Source organism: Pseudonaja textilis, chromosome 5, assembly GCF_049901715.1.
Source record: "Pseudonaja textilis isolate UNSWEBS1 chromosome 5, rPseTex1.2, whole genome shotgun sequence".
Taxonomy (NCBI): Eukaryota; Metazoa; Chordata; class Lepidosauria; order Squamata; family Elapidae; genus Pseudonaja; species Pseudonaja textilis.
In genome coordinates this window covers 75,874,887-75,891,828 of record NC_141994.1, presented here as the reverse complement: position 1 = coordinate 75,891,828, position 16,942 = coordinate 75,874,887, and the positions used below count along the sequence as shown (strand labels likewise).

At 59.4% G+C, this 16,942-nt stretch overlaps 1 protein-coding gene across 1 annotated transcript in view; it reads left to right on the top strand.

Moving 5' to 3' along the window:
- MAPK8IP2 (mitogen-activated protein kinase 8 interacting protein 2) overlaps nucleotides 1-11,445 on the top strand; it is a 32,528-nt gene extending 21,083 nt beyond the window's left edge. Inside the window, 8 exon segments of the mRNA XM_087935445.1 lie at nucleotides 222-2,432; nucleotides 3,144-3,219; nucleotides 3,750-3,922; nucleotides 5,803-5,912; nucleotides 7,443-7,562; nucleotides 8,719-8,789; nucleotides 9,258-9,356; nucleotides 10,130-11,445. Coding sequence (XP_087791571.1) covers nucleotides 222-2,432; nucleotides 3,144-3,219; nucleotides 3,750-3,922; nucleotides 5,803-5,912; nucleotides 7,443-7,562; nucleotides 8,719-8,789; nucleotides 9,258-9,356; nucleotides 10,130-10,202 — 2,933 coding nt within the window. The 3' untranslated portion in view covers nucleotides 10,203-11,445.
- The last annotated feature ends 5,497 nt before the right edge of the window (nucleotides 11,446-16,942 follow it).

The following is a 16,942-nucleotide window of genomic DNA, read 5'->3' as shown; positions in this document are numbered from 1 at the left end:
CACTGAACGCCTCCGTCCCCAGACGCTCCTAATTAAGGACAAGGGCTGGAGATTCCCACCGGGTTGTGCTAGCAGATTCCTATAGTTTGGGTCAAAAAATAAAGGGGTGGGGGGGGATCCCCTTGACTCTCACGGGATCCGGATGCCGCCTTTGAGTCGGTTTCCAGGCCTTTGTCTTCTTCCGAGGCCTAAACGGAGCCATTGTCCTCTTTCCTCCGCAGAGCGACCGTCTCCCTTGCACTCCTGTCTCCAGGATGGACCCTGCAGGGACATCCAGAGCAGCCAAGGGCCGGCTGGGTCCCAGGCCCCTTGCAAGCCCCCACTTTTCGATGCCGAGGGCAACAGCCGGGGTCTGCAGAGAGGCCCCCCTGCGGGGGAGGATTATAACATGAACGTCGTCTCCAGTGAGGTCGGCCTGCAGCCTCCTCCCGCCTTGGCCGGCGCAGCATCTGGGAAGCCTCCTGAAGCTCGGAGCAGCCCTCTGTCCCCCAGTTCGGCCTCCCAGCCCCCCAGCCGCAGCCCTCATGGGTCCCCTGCCACAGAGAGCTACTGTGCCCAGTTTCAGAGGGATGCTGTGGCGTGCCAGGAGAAAGAGGAGAGAGCCGGCTCGGCTGGGGACCCAGCAGGGCACAGATCCCCCATGGGTGGGGTCTCTCAGGACGAGCCTACCAAGCCCCCCAGGGATGGAGCGCCTGGAGAGTCCCTAGCGCCCCAGGCAAGCCCCGTACGAGAAGCGGCTGCCCCCCTGAGCTCCGAGGGAGAGGGCAGTTTGCGAGGGCTGCCCTCTGCCTCCTCCGATACCACATCTCCTTCCTCGGACCCCGGCATAGAGGCCGATCTCACCAGCCGGATCTCCAAGGCCTTCCCCTCCCGCATCCAGCACAGCGAGGACCTCAGCTCCCCCAGCTCCGACTCCGATGTGGAGCGGGAAATCGAGGCAGCCTTTGCGTCTAACGGGAGCCGCTTGGCTAGCAACATGATCTCCAGCATCTCCGAAACGGAGCTGGACGTGAGCAGCGAGAGCAGCAGTGGCCGTTCCTCCCACTTGACCAATTCCATCGAGGAGGCCAGCTCCCCGGGCTCTGAGGCCGACCTGGATGCGGACCTGGATGCCCCGGGTGTGATGGGCCTGAAGGACGCCCTCCTGCTGGACGCCAAGAAGGAAGAGGAGGGCACGCGGCTGCCCACCGAGGAGAGCCTGGCCCCCCTCAAAATAGAGGAGTTCTACGAAGACCCCTCGGTGCCCGTCGACCAGATGGAGCTTCCTCCTTCGAGCCGCCTGGAGCTGGAGATCAACCCCGACCACAGTCTGGAAAGCCTGCGGCGGTCCTTCTACCTGCCGGTGGGGCGTCAGCTCCTGCGCGATGGGGCGGAAGAGGAAGGGAACAGCGAGTACGATTCTGAGTCGGACTCGGAGTCGGAACCCGACCTGAGCGAGGATTCGGACTCTCCGTGGCTGCTCAGCAACCTGGTGAACAAAATGATCTCGGAGGGCTCCTATCCCATCAAGTGTGCCGATGAATGCTTCCCGGCCGCTCACTCCCTCTCCGACACCATTTCTCCGGCCTCCGACTTGGAGCCAGAGATGCCCAGCGAGGCCCTGAATGACGCCCAGCCCCGCTCCCAGCAGAGCATCGAGCTGGTGGACATGGAGACGCTGCGCTGCTCGCTGCAGGGGGCTGAGGAGGAGAAGCCACTGGGGGCCCAGCCTGCAGTGGAGAAGGGCCCTCAGGTGGGCCACATGGGGCCCTACCTGCTCATGAGCAACTCCACCCACGACGTCATCGCGCCCGTCTTCCCAGGGCGGCCCTACTCTGGCTGCTGCCTCAACCCTGTTGCCACCAAAACCTTCCCCCCCAGGGAGCCCCCCGGCAAGGCTGACCCAGCTACAGAGGAAGAGGAGGAGGAGGAAGAGGAGGGGGTCATCGATGGGGACCTGGACTCGGGCATCTTGGAGGACAACGACATGATCGACGACATCCGGTTAGAACCCAAGGAAGGCCTGGATGTCTCCACCGCCAAGACCAACCGCTGCTTCAGCCTCTCCTACTCCCCCGAGGAGGACGCGGTATCCTGCCTGGGCAGCCTGAAAGGGTCCCCTTTCGGCCAGGAGCTTCCCCTCCCGCCACCCGCGGTGATACTGGATGACTCCCTGGCCTACGACTCGGTCAAGTACACCCTGGTGGTGGACGAGAACACCCAGCTGGAGCTGGTCAGCCTCCGGCGATGCACTTCCGTGCTGAGCGATGACAGCGAGCTGTTCCGTGCCTGCGATGCCACCGACCCGGAGGATGCTGGAAGTGACTTTGGGGAAGGGCTGGGGGCTCCTGACGGGTGCAGCTCCTCCTCAGAGGACTCCTCCCCAGAGGCCGACCTCCACTTCTCCAAGAAGTTCCTGAACGTCTTTGTCAACAGCACCTCCCGCTCCTCCAGTGAGTGATGGGGAAACGGGTGGGGGTGGGGGTGGGAGGGAAGGGAGGGGTGGGGGAAGCGAGGCTTTGGAGGTGACTAGAATGGCCGCTGTAGCATTCAGCCCCCTTCCGGGCCTTTTGGAGAGTCCTCAACTTACAACTATCCCCTTAGTGACAGTTCACGGTTACAACTTCATTGAAAAAAGTGACTTATGACCGTTTCCCCCACTTATGACCGTTGTTTGGCAACTGATATGGCCATTGTTTGGCAACTCATATATATGATGACGTTTAGGGAGTTTGCTAGCCAGCAGTCACTTTTGTGACTGCTGGCTAGCAAACTCAATGGGGAAGCCAGAGTCAACAACCGTGTCGCTAACTGAAAAACAGCAATGATTCCCTTTGGGCAAGGAAGGTCATAAGGTCATAAAACGGGGCTTAACAAATGTCTCACTCAGCAACAGAAACTCAATTGTGGTCATAAGTCGAGGACCGTCTGTCCTTTTCTTAGTCCTCCAAATCCCAACCTTTGCCGTCTCCTCCAACTTACTTTGTTGGCTGAGCCGGAGCCTCCTGCTGCCCCTGCGTGGTGGGCTTTTGTCCTCCGGGAGGTTGGGGGCCTCCCCCTGCCCTGGCTGCCCCCCCCAGCCTGTTTTGAGCAGCCAGACTGCCCCCTCCCCCCCCGGTCCCCTCTGATCCAGCTTCCCCAGCGATGCCTTCTCTGCCCCCCAGGCACCGAGTCCTTCGGCCTCTTCTCTTGCATGGTGAACGGAGAGGAGCGAGAACAGACGCACCGAGCCGTGTTCAGGTGAGCTGGGGCAGGAGACCCACCTGGGGGGCTGATCCAGGGCAGGGGGTTTGGCGGGGAAGGCAGAAGCCCCCAGGTCTTTCCTGTTTTGGGGGGACCTTCAACTGCCAGCTGAGTTGGGCTGCTATCAGCCTGCATCTCCTTTAAGAGGTCTTCATGCTCCACGCAAAATGGGTCAGTGTTCAATGTCCACGGAGATTCTCCATCATCCAGGTGTCCCAAAGGTGCTTTTTCCAAAAGGCACCTGGGCTTCCTTGGTTTTTCCTTGAAGACTTTTCGCTTCTCATCTGAGGAGCTTCTTCAGTTCTAGTTCCCGTTCTTCCGCTAGAACTGAAGAAGCTTCTTGAATGAGAAGCGAAACGTTTTCAAGGAGAAACCCCCCCAAAAAGTCCAGGCGCCTTTTGGGGGGAAAGCACCTTTGGGAGTGCTAGTGGCCATGGCTGTCGGCCAGGGGCAGAGAGGGGCAGAGGGGCAGCTGCCCCCCAGAAGGAAGCTCCTGAAATGCCCCCCGGGGCTGCTCTCTCTCCCAGGTTCATCCCTCGCCACGAAGATGAGCTGGAGCTGGACGTGGACGACCCCATCCTGGTGGAGCTGGAAGAGGACGACTACTGGTACCGGGGCTACAACATGCGCACGGGGGAGCGTGGCATTTTCCCGGCCTTCTATGCCCACGAGGTGGTGAGCCAGGCCAGGGACGTGGCAGGTACGCTGCAGGTGACGGGGAGGACGGAGGGGGAGAACCTGCCTCTCTTGCTTGGGTGCTGCTCACTGTCTGCCTGGCAGAGTTGCAGCAACCCAAGGAGCCCCCGAGGGCCCACTGGGCAGGGGCGTGTTGAGGTAATTCCCCGTTAAGAGAATGAGCGCGTATAGGGAGACGTAGTGAGAGTAACGTTGAATAATACGCACACAGCACACAGATACACTGTACAGTAAATGTAGGTTTTTACTTCCAGTAAACGTTTAAGCAAAGTTCAAACAAGCCGACCAAGTCATTCACAGGTAAAGCAGTCAGTGTTTAGTTCAGGGATAATCCAAATATCAAAGTCCAGCATTAAAAAACAGTTCAGTAACAGACTTACATCAAATACAAGAATAGCAGTCAATTAGGAGGAACGGCAATACTCCCCAACAGAAGGAAACAGAGACTCACTCACACTCTCTTCTGAGACTAAAACAACCCAGGTTTCTGGCTCCATCTTATGGCCATTTGAGAAACCACACCCAATTACAGTTTTAGCAATTACAGTTTCTTAAAGACATAGTATTAAAATGTCTATATTTCCAACCCAAATAACTGTTAGGTGTCTTGCTTGGCCTCTGCTTGGGCTTAGCTGGCTGGCTGGGAGGAGGAAGCAGCTCTGTGGGGTCTGTGGGAAGATGCTCCTTCCGGATGCTGAGGCCCAGAAGTGGGGAGGGGGTTGAGACAAGAGAGCCTGGCAGGTTGGCTATCCCAGCTCCCAGCTCCATGGCAGACCTTACACACACACACAAACACACACACGGCTATGAGATGGGAAGAGTCTCCTGCCTTGAGTTCTGACCACAAGGACCAGCCATATCTACCCAAGGTGATCCGTCCCACTGGTCATTCTGGCCAGGTCCTGCCTAACAGCATTAACAGAGTCAGAAGGGACCTTGGAGGTCTTCTAGTCCAACCCCCTGCTCAAGCAGGAGACCCTGCACCATTCCAGACCAGTGGCTGTCCAGTCTCTTCTTAACAACAGCCAGTGATGAAGCACCACAACTTCTGGTGGCAAAGCTGTTCCACCGGCTAATTGTCCTGCCTGTTGGGAAATTCCTCCTTCGTTCTAAGTTGCTTCTCTCCTCGATCGGTTTCCGTCCGTTGCTTCTTGTCCTGCCGCCTTCGGGGGCTTTGGAGAACAGCTTGACTGCCTCTTCTTTGGGGCAGCCCCTGACATCTTGGAAGGCTGCTATCCTGTCCCCGCTAGTCCTTCCTTTCTTTAGTCTAGCCAAGCCCAGTTCCTGCAGCTGTTCTTCCTCTGTTTTAGTCTCCAGGCCTTTGATCGTCTTCGTTATTCTTCTTTGAACTTTTCCCAAAGTCTCAACATCTTTTCTTTGTAATGTGGTGACCAAAATTGGTTGCGTTATTCCAGGTGTGGCCTCGCTAGGGTTTTATAAAGCGGTACAAACCCTTCACGTGATTGTGATTCTATGCCGCTCTGTCTACACAACCCAGGACTGTATTCGCTGTTTTGGCTCATATTTAAGTACCAAATCCGTAGTTTTGGCACGTTCAGTTCCTTGTGACGTGAGATGGAAACGGAGCTCTCTCCTGCGAGGACTTTGCAGCCAAAAAAGCAGCCTTGCAAAGCAGGATGGAGACTTGGGGGAGGGAGGGGGGCTGGGGACCTGCCCATCTTTCAGTTGGTGCCCCAAAGGAGAGGAAGAGGGTAGAACCTGGCCCCAAAGAGAGGGGTCCCGTAGCCCCTGCCAGAGACGTCCTGGGCTTCCTGCCAGACTCCTCCCCCTTTTTGGTGTGGCCCTCCATCAGGGGTGTGTGTGTATGTGTGCCAGAGGTGGGGGAAGGGTCTCTGCAGTGGTGACTGTGGGCATTCCTCGCAGGGCTGAAGCGGAACCCCTGCTGGGTGGAGCACTTCAACGTGCAGTTCCTGGGCTCGGTGGAGGTGCCCTACCACCAGGGCAACGGCATCCTGTGTGCAGCCATGCAGAAGGTGAGTCCGGTGGGGTGCTGAGGGTGTGTGTGCGTGTGCGCCCAGGCCTGCACAACCCTAAGTGGGCGTCAGTGCAGCGCAACAGCCACATGCCCTGCAGCCGTCTTCCGACTTTTAAAGTCTTATTTATTCCGTATGGGGGTTACAGAGCACGGCACTGGGGCATAAAATTCACAAGAACAGCATGTAAAATGTGTATCAAACTACAAAACCCCATTAGGCTGAATTTCTGTGGAGAGTCTCCGTCATCCAGGTCACGGCTGCTCCAAAGGTCCTTCTCCAAAAGGCAACTGGACTTTCTTAAGTTTTTTTTTTCCTTGGAAAACGTTTCGCTTCTCATTCAAAAAGCTTCCTCAGTTCTGAAGAACCGAAGTACTTCTCCAGAAGTGAAGAAGCTTCTTGGGTAAAAAGTGAAACGTCTTCAAGGGAAAAAAAACAACCCAAGAATGTTCACTTGCCTTTTGAATGAGCCCCTTTGGGATTACAGTGAATTATTTTTAAAAAGGCCCAATGGTAAGGATGAATTCAATTATACGTAAAATAAAATTATGTAGGAGCAGTTACTAGAGTGGCTAAGCCTACGGCCGGATCTTCAGATTGCTTAGCCATTGGGCAGCACTGCCCTTGAGATAATGTCCCAGCAGGGTACCTTCTGGGGGGCCTTCTGCTGCAATGCGATGTAACGTTTGTGGGATGTTCCCACGGTGCCCGTCACTATGACCAACCAACCTTTGCATTGCCAATATTGGCAGTAACTGCCGTGGTTGCTCTGGATCTGGTTGAGTTCTGTCGGGTCTCTGCTCCTTGGGAGACCAGGGCCAGAGGGGCCGGGGGCTGGGTCAGGCTCCATTTTATTTATTTTTATTTTATTTGTTTGTCAGACATGTACCAGATAACAAGTAGGAACATAAGCCAGGGGAGTAAATACAGATAAATGGGACAGTGGGACAGGGACGGTGGCCACACTGGTGCGCTCATGCACGCCCCCTTGAAGGACCTCTGAGGAATGGGGGGAGGTCCATGGTAGACAGTTTGAGGTTGAAGCTGAGAGGGGTCGAGGCTGTAACCACCGAGTCAGGTCGGGGCATTCCAGATGTTGACCCCTTTGTGGCTGAAGTCATGTTTTCCGCAATCGAGTTTGGAGCGGATGTTTGCCCGTGTTTTATTTTGACTGAAGCTTCTTCATTCTAAACCTGGCTAGAAGTGACCCATTCCTGGCGCCGGGCTCCTCCCAATGTCCGAACCTTCTCTGGCCAATTGCTCCCCAGTCTTCGTGTGTAGATACTGACCCCTTGGCCTTCCCTGCCTGCCAGTCCTTCCCCAAGGCTGGCGGTCTCCTTCCAGCCCAGGCGATGGCTTGCTGGAGGCCCTGGGTGGAGCCCAGCCCGGAAGGAGCCCTTGCGTGGTGCTTAACACGGGGGCTCCCACGTTAGACTCCCCCAGCAAATAGGCATAGGCTCTCCTGTGTGTGAGTCCCGCGGGGAAGGGTCTCCCGGGCAGGGCTGAGCCCCGCTCTGCCCCTCTCTGCAGATTGCCACCACCCGGAAGCTGACCGTCCACCTGAGGCCTCCGGCCACCTGTGACCTGGAAATCAGCCTGCAAGGCATCAAACTCATCCTGACCGTCAACGAATACAGTCAGGACGAAGAGGTGAGGGTCTGCCGAGGGGGGAGGGGAAGGGAAGGGGGCCCGTTGGGAAGGGAGTGGTGGGGGCTACTCCCAAGGAGGAGCCAGCCTTGGGCAGCTGCAGACTCCACTCTACCTGGCTGCCAGGTGCGGAAGCTCTGGGCTCACCTGTGAGACTATACATCTGGGGTGTGTATCAAGGGTCGGGGGTGGGGGGAAGTGAATGATGTATTTTAGTATCGGCTGTCTGTCAGGACTCCAACAAATCCACCCCGGTTCAAATCCTGTCTCTAGCCACATCTCTCAGAGTAAAAAAGATTGATTTATTAGGCGTGGCCCTGTTGGCCTTGGATGGATGCAGCCGACCCTAAAATACACCATTCCTCTCCACCTTGGCCCCGGTCTCCCCCGATGTCTATTCTCCAATGGGTCGCATCCATAGCCAAGAGTCATTCCTCATGCTCTCCAGGAATAATAATCACCCAGGGCTGCCAGGGCGATTATCTAGGCACTCAGGAAATGCACTTTTCCACTCCACTCCCTTTTTTTCTGGCGGCTGAAAAGATCAAAGGAGAATCTTTTTAGTTGACAGTTGAGTCAGTTTAGTTGAGTCCCTGCGGGCCGAGTTCGGCTGGACTGGTGGGTCTCCTGGGTTGTGCAAACTCGGTCTGGCCCCACGTAAATGTTGGTTAGCTTGTCAACCCTGGGGGTTAGCCTGGGGGTCCAAGGCCAGCAGGGCTTGGCAGGGAGGTTGGCACAGCATTGTGCTCCGCCTGGTGGAAAGGTGGGGTCGGACTTAGGGCGATGCCCGTCATCCTCCCATCACCCAGCCTTCGCCCAGTTCCCTGGAGAGGAGGGGCTGGCCGCCAGCTGCTCTTTGCCCTCCCCATGGGTGGCCTGGATTCCCCCTCTCTCTGCCGCCTCTTTTTGCCCCAGAGGCAACGGGCAGGGGCAGCACTGGGTCCAGAAGCTTGGGGACCATTTTGAAGCTTCTGGGGCACAGCTGGCTCTCTTGCTGGGGGGGCCCCCACCTCCCATGCCAAGCTCCACGGATCGAGGGGGGACGTGGCCTCTGAGTGGTCAGACAGGCAGCCCATGGCAGCGACTCCGGAAAGGCCCTCCTGCTCAGAGCTGGGCAGGGGTGACTGGCATAGCTGCCTCCTTCCTCCCTTCCTCCTAGATGGAGCGCTGCAGCCATTTCTTCCAGATGAAGAACGTCTCCTTCTGCGGCTGCCACCCCCGCAATAGTTGGTAAGTTGCTCCTTCCTCAGGGGGTGCCCACTTGGGATGGCACAGGCTGCCCTGGCAGTTTCTGCCCCCACGGAGGGAATGGCACCAGTGGGGGTGGGGGGCTCTTTCTTTGGAAATGGGCCTCTGGAGCCCTCTTGGGGGTCTGCTCGCTCGGGGGCAGTTGCTGGCCCCACTGAGGTCAGCCAAGGGGGGCAATGGCAAAGCCCCACGAACTGGTGCTGCTGGTGCCAGGATGGGTTTGAGACTCGGGTGCCGTACGGCCTCGGACACTCTGCAGAACCAAGGGGGCAGCCTTGGCACTGGCCAGTGAGCGAGGCTCTTTTGGGCAGACGCGCCCGCCGGCCTTCTTCCTTCTTTCCTTGCCCGGCCATCCCCAGCTCGACAGGGGTGCCCTTTGCCCCTCCCCCCGGCAGCCCTGCGACCAGGGGCTGCTCTGCCCGCGTGGCCTCACCGCTGCTTCTCCCGCAGCTATTTCGGCTTCATCACCAAGCACCCCGTCCTGAGTCGCTTCGCCTGCCACGTCTTCGTTTCGCAGGAGTCCATGCGGCCCGTGGCCGAGTGTGTCGGGTAAGTGGCCCTGGAGGCTGCGGCAGCTACGTCGGTGCCACCCAAGGGGGCAGAGGGCAGCCAAAGTAGCAGCCGGCACCCCAACTCCACGGGGCAGATCAACCCTTTGGGCTGGGGGGAGCCCAAGTCACAGCTGGGAGGACCCGAATTGGCCAGGTGGTGGCCGAAGTGGCAGGGTCAAGCGCCAGCCCCCCCCGTCTCAGCCTGCCATGAAGGGAGAAGGACAGCCCACCAGCAATTCTGCCCCCTCCCCACCTTTGCTGGAGTGCCGGGGGGCAGGGGGGTGAACACCCCTAAAGATCCAGCTGTGCCCCTCTAGAGGGGTGAGGCAGGGTCCCCCTGGGCGCGTGCAGAGCGATCTGTCCATCTGGTTCGGATGGCACCAATTCCGTTCCTCGCGCCCCGAGTCCCCTCAGCCCGTCTTTGCCCAAAGAGGGGGCCTCAGCCAGGGAGGGGTCTGCATAGCAACAGCCCCAGCCCCTCCCGGGGCAGCCCCACATAACTTGGGGCACTGCTGGGCCCTGGCCGGAGCTGAGCACCACCCCAAGGGCTCCCCCTGGTGGGGGAGGAAGGGAGTGCCGTGGGGGGACCCTCCGTGGCTCCTGTGCAGCTGCGTGTTTCTCCTTGGTGGGGGGACTTTGGTCTCTAGGGCCCTGGACAGGTGCCTGCCTGGGGGGGGGCTCTCCCCATGGTCTTGGGGGAGGGGAGGTGTATCTGGCCTCCTCCTCCCCCCCCCAGGGGTGCTACTAACTCAGCTCTCCCTCCTCTTTTAGCCGCGCCTTTCAGGAATACTACCAGGAGCATCTTGAGTTCGCTTGCCCCACAGAAGACATATACCTGGAGTAGGACGTGAGCTGGAGGGCGGCCCCTCCCCCCACCCCCAGTTTCACGACCCCCCCACGAGAGACGGACCCAGAAGCAGCCTGAGTCCTGCCAGGCGGCCGAGCCCACAGCTTCCCTGCAGGAGGGGGGCCTGGCCCTGGGGGGCTTATGGGGCCCAGGCCGGCCTGGTGGGCCTCTTGCCCTCCCTCCCCCTTTCCCAATTCCCCAGCCCCTCCCCACAACGTCCCAACGTGGCCAGGGGAGCAGCCCCTCCGAGGGTGCTTGGTAGGGAGGATATGGGGGGGCAGAGGAGGGGGGGCGGTAGGACCCTGAGATGGACTAGTTTTCCTGCTTGTTTTTTGGGGGGAGGGGGGGGCTTCCCAGAATGACGGCCTTTGTATGAGGACCCTTGTATGGGCTGGAAGGAAGGCTGGGAGGGAGGGGCACGCATGGAGGGGCCCCTCCCTCGAAGAAGGCTTGCCTGGGGAAAGGGCTTCCACCTGCCAGCCACCCCCCAGCCCCCCTTCATTCCTTCTGGTGGGGGGGAGGGCAAGGGCGCTCTGTGCCTCCCCCATCCTGCTCCCTGCTCTGCCTGGCCTGCCTGCTCTGGCTGCCCCTCCCTCAACCCTGGTTTTCAGGAAGGGGGCTCTCCCTCACCTGCCCCCCCCCACGCATATCTTCCTGCTAATTCTCACCTGTCAGGGGCACAGCTGAGTTGGGGGGAGTGCAAGACAGAACCCGCCCCCCGCATGTTGCATGGCAGCCGGGAGCCCAAAGCTCCTTGGCGGAAGTGGGGAAATGGGGAGGGGGTCCCCCTGTGTGTGCGGGGGAGGAGTGGAGGGCTCCTCCTTTCCTGCTTTTGGTGCGGGGGGGGGGGGAGGAGATGAGCAAGGACTATTCCACGCATCACTATTTGCAGAGAACCCAGGACCCCCCCAGTTCTCTTTTGCTGAGCCCCCCCCCCGGCACTGGCAGAGGGTCAGCCTGGCTGCAGGCCCCTCGGGAGACCCCTCCCCCACCCAGTTCACTGCCCCCTCCCCACTGTGCCTGGTGAACGCACCCGCTTGCCCGCCCGCCTGCCTGGACCCGGTGCCAGCTGAGCGATTCGTGGCCTCCGCTCTCTGTCCATGTAGCGATGATAATATTTATCCTCCGTGACCCCCCCCCTCACCAGGAGCAGAGCCCCGTACAGACCAGGCGGGGGACCCCCCCCCCCACCTGCTCACTGCCTGCTCACCAGTCGGACTTTCAATAAAATATATGCTTGGTGTCACCACGTGTGAATGCGGCATGTGGGGGGAGCTCCAGCAAGCGTCGGTGGGCAAACAGGCGGCCTGGAGACTGAAAGGCCCAGAGAACCATTGCAGGAACTGGGTTTGGACCCAGAAGAATTGGTGGGGGGGGACAGGAGAGCAGCGCTCTAGCATTTGAGGGGCTGCCACAAAGAAGCCGGGGGGACACACAACCTGTTCTCCAGAGCAGCCGACGGTCAGGAGACCGAAGCAACGGAGGGAAACTCATCCAGGAGAGAAGCAACCGGGAATTCAGCACGAAACTCCCCGGCGGAGGACGAGGAACCAGCGGGGGAGAAGCTGCCTCCAGAACTGGTGGGGGCTCCATCCCTGGAGGTTTTCAAGAAGAGGCCGGACAGCCATTTGCAGGGGGTTGGGCTAGAAGACCTCCAAGGTCCCTTCCAGCTCGGACACTGGTCGATTGGCACTGCCTGGTAGCGGTGAGGCCGATGGCATCTAGGCTGGCAGCTGTTGGGGTTGTAAGGGGAGGGGTACCCAGGGCAGCCCCCCCCCAGCAGCCTTCGCCTGTGCCAACGGGAAAGTGCCAAGGCTGCCCTGCCTCTGGGGTGGGCATAAAATGGGGGCATCGTCCCAGGGCTGTTCGTGCTGTGCTTGCGGGCATGGGGGGGAGGGGGAAGACCCCGTGGGCCAAGTTCGTTTAGTGACCACAGTTACATAGGCCCTCAAAAAAGTGACACATTGCGGCTTCCCCTGGGTCACCTGGTCAACATTCAGAGGCTTGGCAGCTGGCCTGGACTTACGACGGTTGCAGTCTCCCCTTTTGTGACCTTCCGACCAGCAAAGTCAATGGGGAAGCCGGATCTGCTTAACAACCGGGTTGCTAAATTAACGGCTGCAGTGGCTCACTTAACGGAGACAAGAAATGTTGTTAAACGGGGCAAAACTCAACCAATGTTCCACCTAGCAACCTCAATTTGGGGCTCCGTTGTGGTCATAACTCGGGGGCTTCCTGCAGAACGATCCCCCCAAAGGGAGCGGCTGCTTTAAGGAGCCTTTACCTCCCAGCTGTGGGATCTGGCGGGGCTGCCCCCCCCCCCCGCTGCACAGATCCCTGGAAGAGACCCGATTGGGGCGATCCAGGCGGCACCGGAGCCTCTCTTGGGCTGAGCCTGGAAAGGTTTGGGGACGGTGCCTGGCGGGCCGGAGGGGAATAACTTGTGGTTGGCATCCTCACCCGGGCCCGGCTGTGCCGAGATCTTGTGCCGAGTCCTAAGGCGCCCCCAGTGGTGGAGCAGACCAGCGCTGGCTCATTTGTCGGTGCGTTTAAACTGTATCCGCCCAGGGCAAGGTGGGCCTCGTCCGATGACGGTCGGATCTGCTCTTCGCTGGCATCCTGCCATACGTTGGGAGGGAGGGAGGGGAGGAGTTTGGGGCGGCAAGAGGTGGGCTTGAGAAGGGGGAGATAAAAACAGGAGGGGCGGCTGACACCTTGACCAGAACTGGAGGTGCCAACCCAGAATGAACCAGCCTCCAGGGACTCCTGGCCTGGGAACCGAATGCGAAAACAGTGCGGGAGGTGCTGAACGTCCAAGCCACTCCCACAACGTCAATCAAGGAGCCCCGATGGGCTGGTCACAAGGGGGAGGAGGAGAGGTGGGAATACTCAGATCTCGCGTCACTCTTGCAGCAGCCGCTTCGCTTTAGGGAAAGGGCCCCTCCCTTCTAACAAGTGGGGGTCGAGGGTCTTTCTTTCCTAAATGTCTCACCAGGGCAGGTCTGACACTGACTGAAATTGGGACCAGAATTCCCATTGTTAAGCAAGGCGGTTGTTAAGTGAGTCATACTCCATTTTATGATCTTTTTTTTCCTCCACCGTTGTTAAGTGACTCCAGCTTCCCCCGTTGACTTTGTGGGTCGGGAGACAGCCGGGAAGGTCACAAATGGCGGCCCTGGGACCCTGAAACCACCCTAAATGCAAGGTGGCTTTGCCAAATGCCCGAATCTTGATCCCGTGCAGTGGTCACAAGGGCGAGGACCAGTTATACGTTATTTTTGGCACGGCTTTTGTAACCTTGAGGGATCACCGAACAAATGGTTAAGTCAAGGACGATCTGTCCTGCCGTAGCCCTGAATCCCACCTGTCAGAACTTATTGCCAGTCTGCTGAGAACCCCGGGGGGGGGGGGCTGGAAGGGAAGGGGGACAACCCGGAGGAAACTTAACTGTGAGAACCAACAAGTCTCCGAGGTCGTTTTCCTGGGAGGAGACTGTCGTCCCATAGAAGGACTTTTTCCCAAACCTCCCTTTTAAACTTGATTGGACAACGCGGGAGAGACGACAATGGGAAAGGACCGCGGAGGAAAGTTAGCTGGCAAAAAGTCCGCAGAGATTCTCCGTCCTCCAGGTGTTGCCCCAAAGGTGCTTCCTCCCCCCACCCCCGAGAGGCAACTGGACTTTCTGTTTTTTTTCCTTTGAAGACGTTTCCCTTCTCATCCAAGGAGCTTCCTCAGCTCCAACAGGATGGTGCGGAATAGAAGGACCTAAAAGGACGCAAAGGACCAGCTGTCTGCAAGGAACATCAACAGGGGTAGCATTCCAAAATACCAGCAGGAACCGGGTGTCTCTGCCTGGTTGCTGGGTGGGCGTGGCCATGGTGGGCGTGGCCTACTGGAACTTTTAGTTTGGCCGTTTTTTTGCCTTCCCCGGAGTCTGGAGGCTTCCCTCGGGCCTCTGGGAAGGCGAAACAGGCCCACTTCTGGACTTCCAGAACTTCTGGTTGGGTCCATTTGTCACCCTCTCCCACCGAGTTTTTGCGCGGACCCCCTACTCACCTGCATGCAAAACGGGCCGTGTGGAGACTCTGGGGAGGGGGGGGAGGGGCCATCCAGTCAGTTCAACTACCGGTTTGGCAAACCAGATGTAAATTTAACACCCGGTTCACCGGAGCCGGGCCGAAACCGGCTGAACCCTACACCTGAAGAGAAATCCTTCCCTTCCCCACCATCCGGTCAGAGCTGAAGAAGCTGCTTGGATGGGAAGAGAAACGTCTTCAAAGAAGAAACCAGGAAGCCCAGTTGCCTCCCGAAAGAAGCGCCTGGGTTAACGGGCAGAGGTCTGGCGCAGACTCCTGTAATCCAGGTGACTGCGAGTGAACGGTACACCTTTCTCAGCCCTTGGGAGTCATTTTCCTAGGGAAGCCCAGGTGAGGCAGGCCTGACACGGCCTCTCAAGGGCGCCAATAACCAAACAACAGCCCAGTGATTTCTTATAAATTTATTACATAATAATAATAATAATAATAGTAATAATAATAATAATATAAGAAACATAGATCTCTGTGGGGGGGGCGTTATCACAACATCGGGTCAGGAGGGGAGGGGGCCAGGCCTCCCCCCCCTCTGCAGAAGACTACGGACTTCCTCAGGAAATCGGTATAAAATAAGGGGTGGTGTCAAACTGACCCTGTCCATTAATAAACCTTCAGCCAAACCAAGGGGGCAGCAGCAGAGTGGGGGCCCACGGGGAGGGGGCAGGCATGGGGGGCTGGGAGCCCTGCTTGCCTCTGGCCCCCAGGCAGCAGCTGCAGGAGCTCCTGGCCCTTCCGAGGAAGCTGGGGGGGCGCGGGGGTCCCTGCCTGTTTCCAAAGCCCGGAGAGGCGAATGGGTGTCTCAAGGGGGGCAATTAAAGGACCCCCATCAAGACCCCAACGAAAACCAGCAACCCAAAGCAAAACCCCGTGACCCACTTTGATCCAGAGGGAACAAAGTCACTGAGAAGTCGTGAGAAAATCACAGTCGCTCCGGGGCCGCTGAGGCTCCCACCTGGTGGGGGTCTCAGGAGGACTCCCCGCCCCAGGAGCCCCGCCGGCCTTCTCTGGGGTGGCTTGGGGAAAGGGGGAGGGGTTTGCTGCCAGGGCCTTGAAGAGGGCGCGGGGTGTGTGTGTGTGTGCAATCCGAACGGGGGGCAAACTGGCGCATGCAAGCAAGGCGCTTTGCTCCGGCGAGGGGGGTCGGCTGCCTTGAGGCCAAGGCCAGGGACGCCGACGGGGCGGGGCACAAGCGGGTCCTTCTTGGCAAGCAGCAGCCGGTGGAAGCGCGGCCGGGGAGGTGCGGGGGGCAGCCATCGCCAAGCCTCGTGGGGCAGCTGGGGAAACGGAGGCAGAAGCCGAGGGGTGGGTGGGGGGCGCTCGCTAAGCGGACGAGACTCGCACGGGGGTCCAGGGCGCTGCCGGGGGAGGTGGGGGCGGTGGTCGAGCGTTTTCACAAAGGGGCGACACCTGCGTCCTGCTGCCTCCCTGAACCTGGTGGGGTCCCGTCCCCTTGCAAAGCCCAAAGCCGAACCACCAGGAGGGGCTGCGGGGTGGCTGTTCCGTGGACCGGAAGGGCCCTCCAGAGCAGGGGGCTCCACTTTGGCCCCTTTAAGACTTGTGGACTTCAAGTTGTGGTCCACAAGTCTTAAAGGGGCAAAGTTGAGCCCCCTGCTCCAGAGTGGCTGCTTCTCCTCTGGGGGGCGCGGGGGGCAGAGGGTCCTTTCCCCACTTCGCCCAGCTCAGTCCTTGAGTGGATGCTAGGGTCAAGCATCAAAGGCCCTTCCTGCCTCTTGCTGGGGGGGAGGGGGGTGTTGTGGGTTTTGGCAGTGACCAGGAGGGTCCCCAGCTGATGCAGACCCCCGCCCCCGCAACCAGCAGTGGGCCGCCCACCGGGGCTATTTTTCTTATTTTGGCAAACACGGACGGGGGTGGGAGTGGGGGGTGGTTGGTTCCAAGGGCTGGTTCCCGCCCTGTCCCGCACAAGAGTGGCTCGGCCGTTTCTGCTACAGGACCCCCTTCCCCAACCTGGTGCCCTCTGAGCATGTCGGGCTTCCCGTCCAGCCCCCAGGCCAAGGCGCAGCCCACGCAGCGGATCCCCCTTCCCCCCGTTTGGTTTGGGAACGGCCAGCAAGTGAACCAGGCAGGAAGCGGGTCCGCCTCCCGTCGGGAAACCCCGGCAGCCGCCCAAACAGGCCGGAGAAGTTTGATTCCTGGGCCGTCGCCCTTTCCCTGAATGGAAAACCTCCTCACAACCACCCAGCACGAGAGGCTCATCGGTGGGTGCAATAAGTTCACGTGGCGCGATAGGATTGTGTGCGACTTGTGTTGTATTGGGGGTCAGAAGGGAGCCAACCGCCTAGTACACGGGTTGTACTCGGACCGTAAAGGTTGGGATCCTGAAGGGGGTGTGGATGTGTGTGTGGGGGCTGAATCGGCCCCACGGGCCGCGTGACCCGGGAGGCCAACGGGGGGACCACCCACCCCACGGCCGCCGCACAGCCTGTTGTGACCCAAGCGCTGCGCGGACGGAGCCCCGGTCTAAAAGGAGGGGGCTTGCCAAGAGAGGAGGGTCTCCCCTCAAGGAACCGGGGACACGGGCTGCATTTCCCCCGGTTATTGTGAAGCCCCTCTGCACACGACCCTCCCAGCCGTTACGGGGTCGCGGGGCTCCAAAGGGGAGGGCTGGCTTCGAGAACAGGGCTT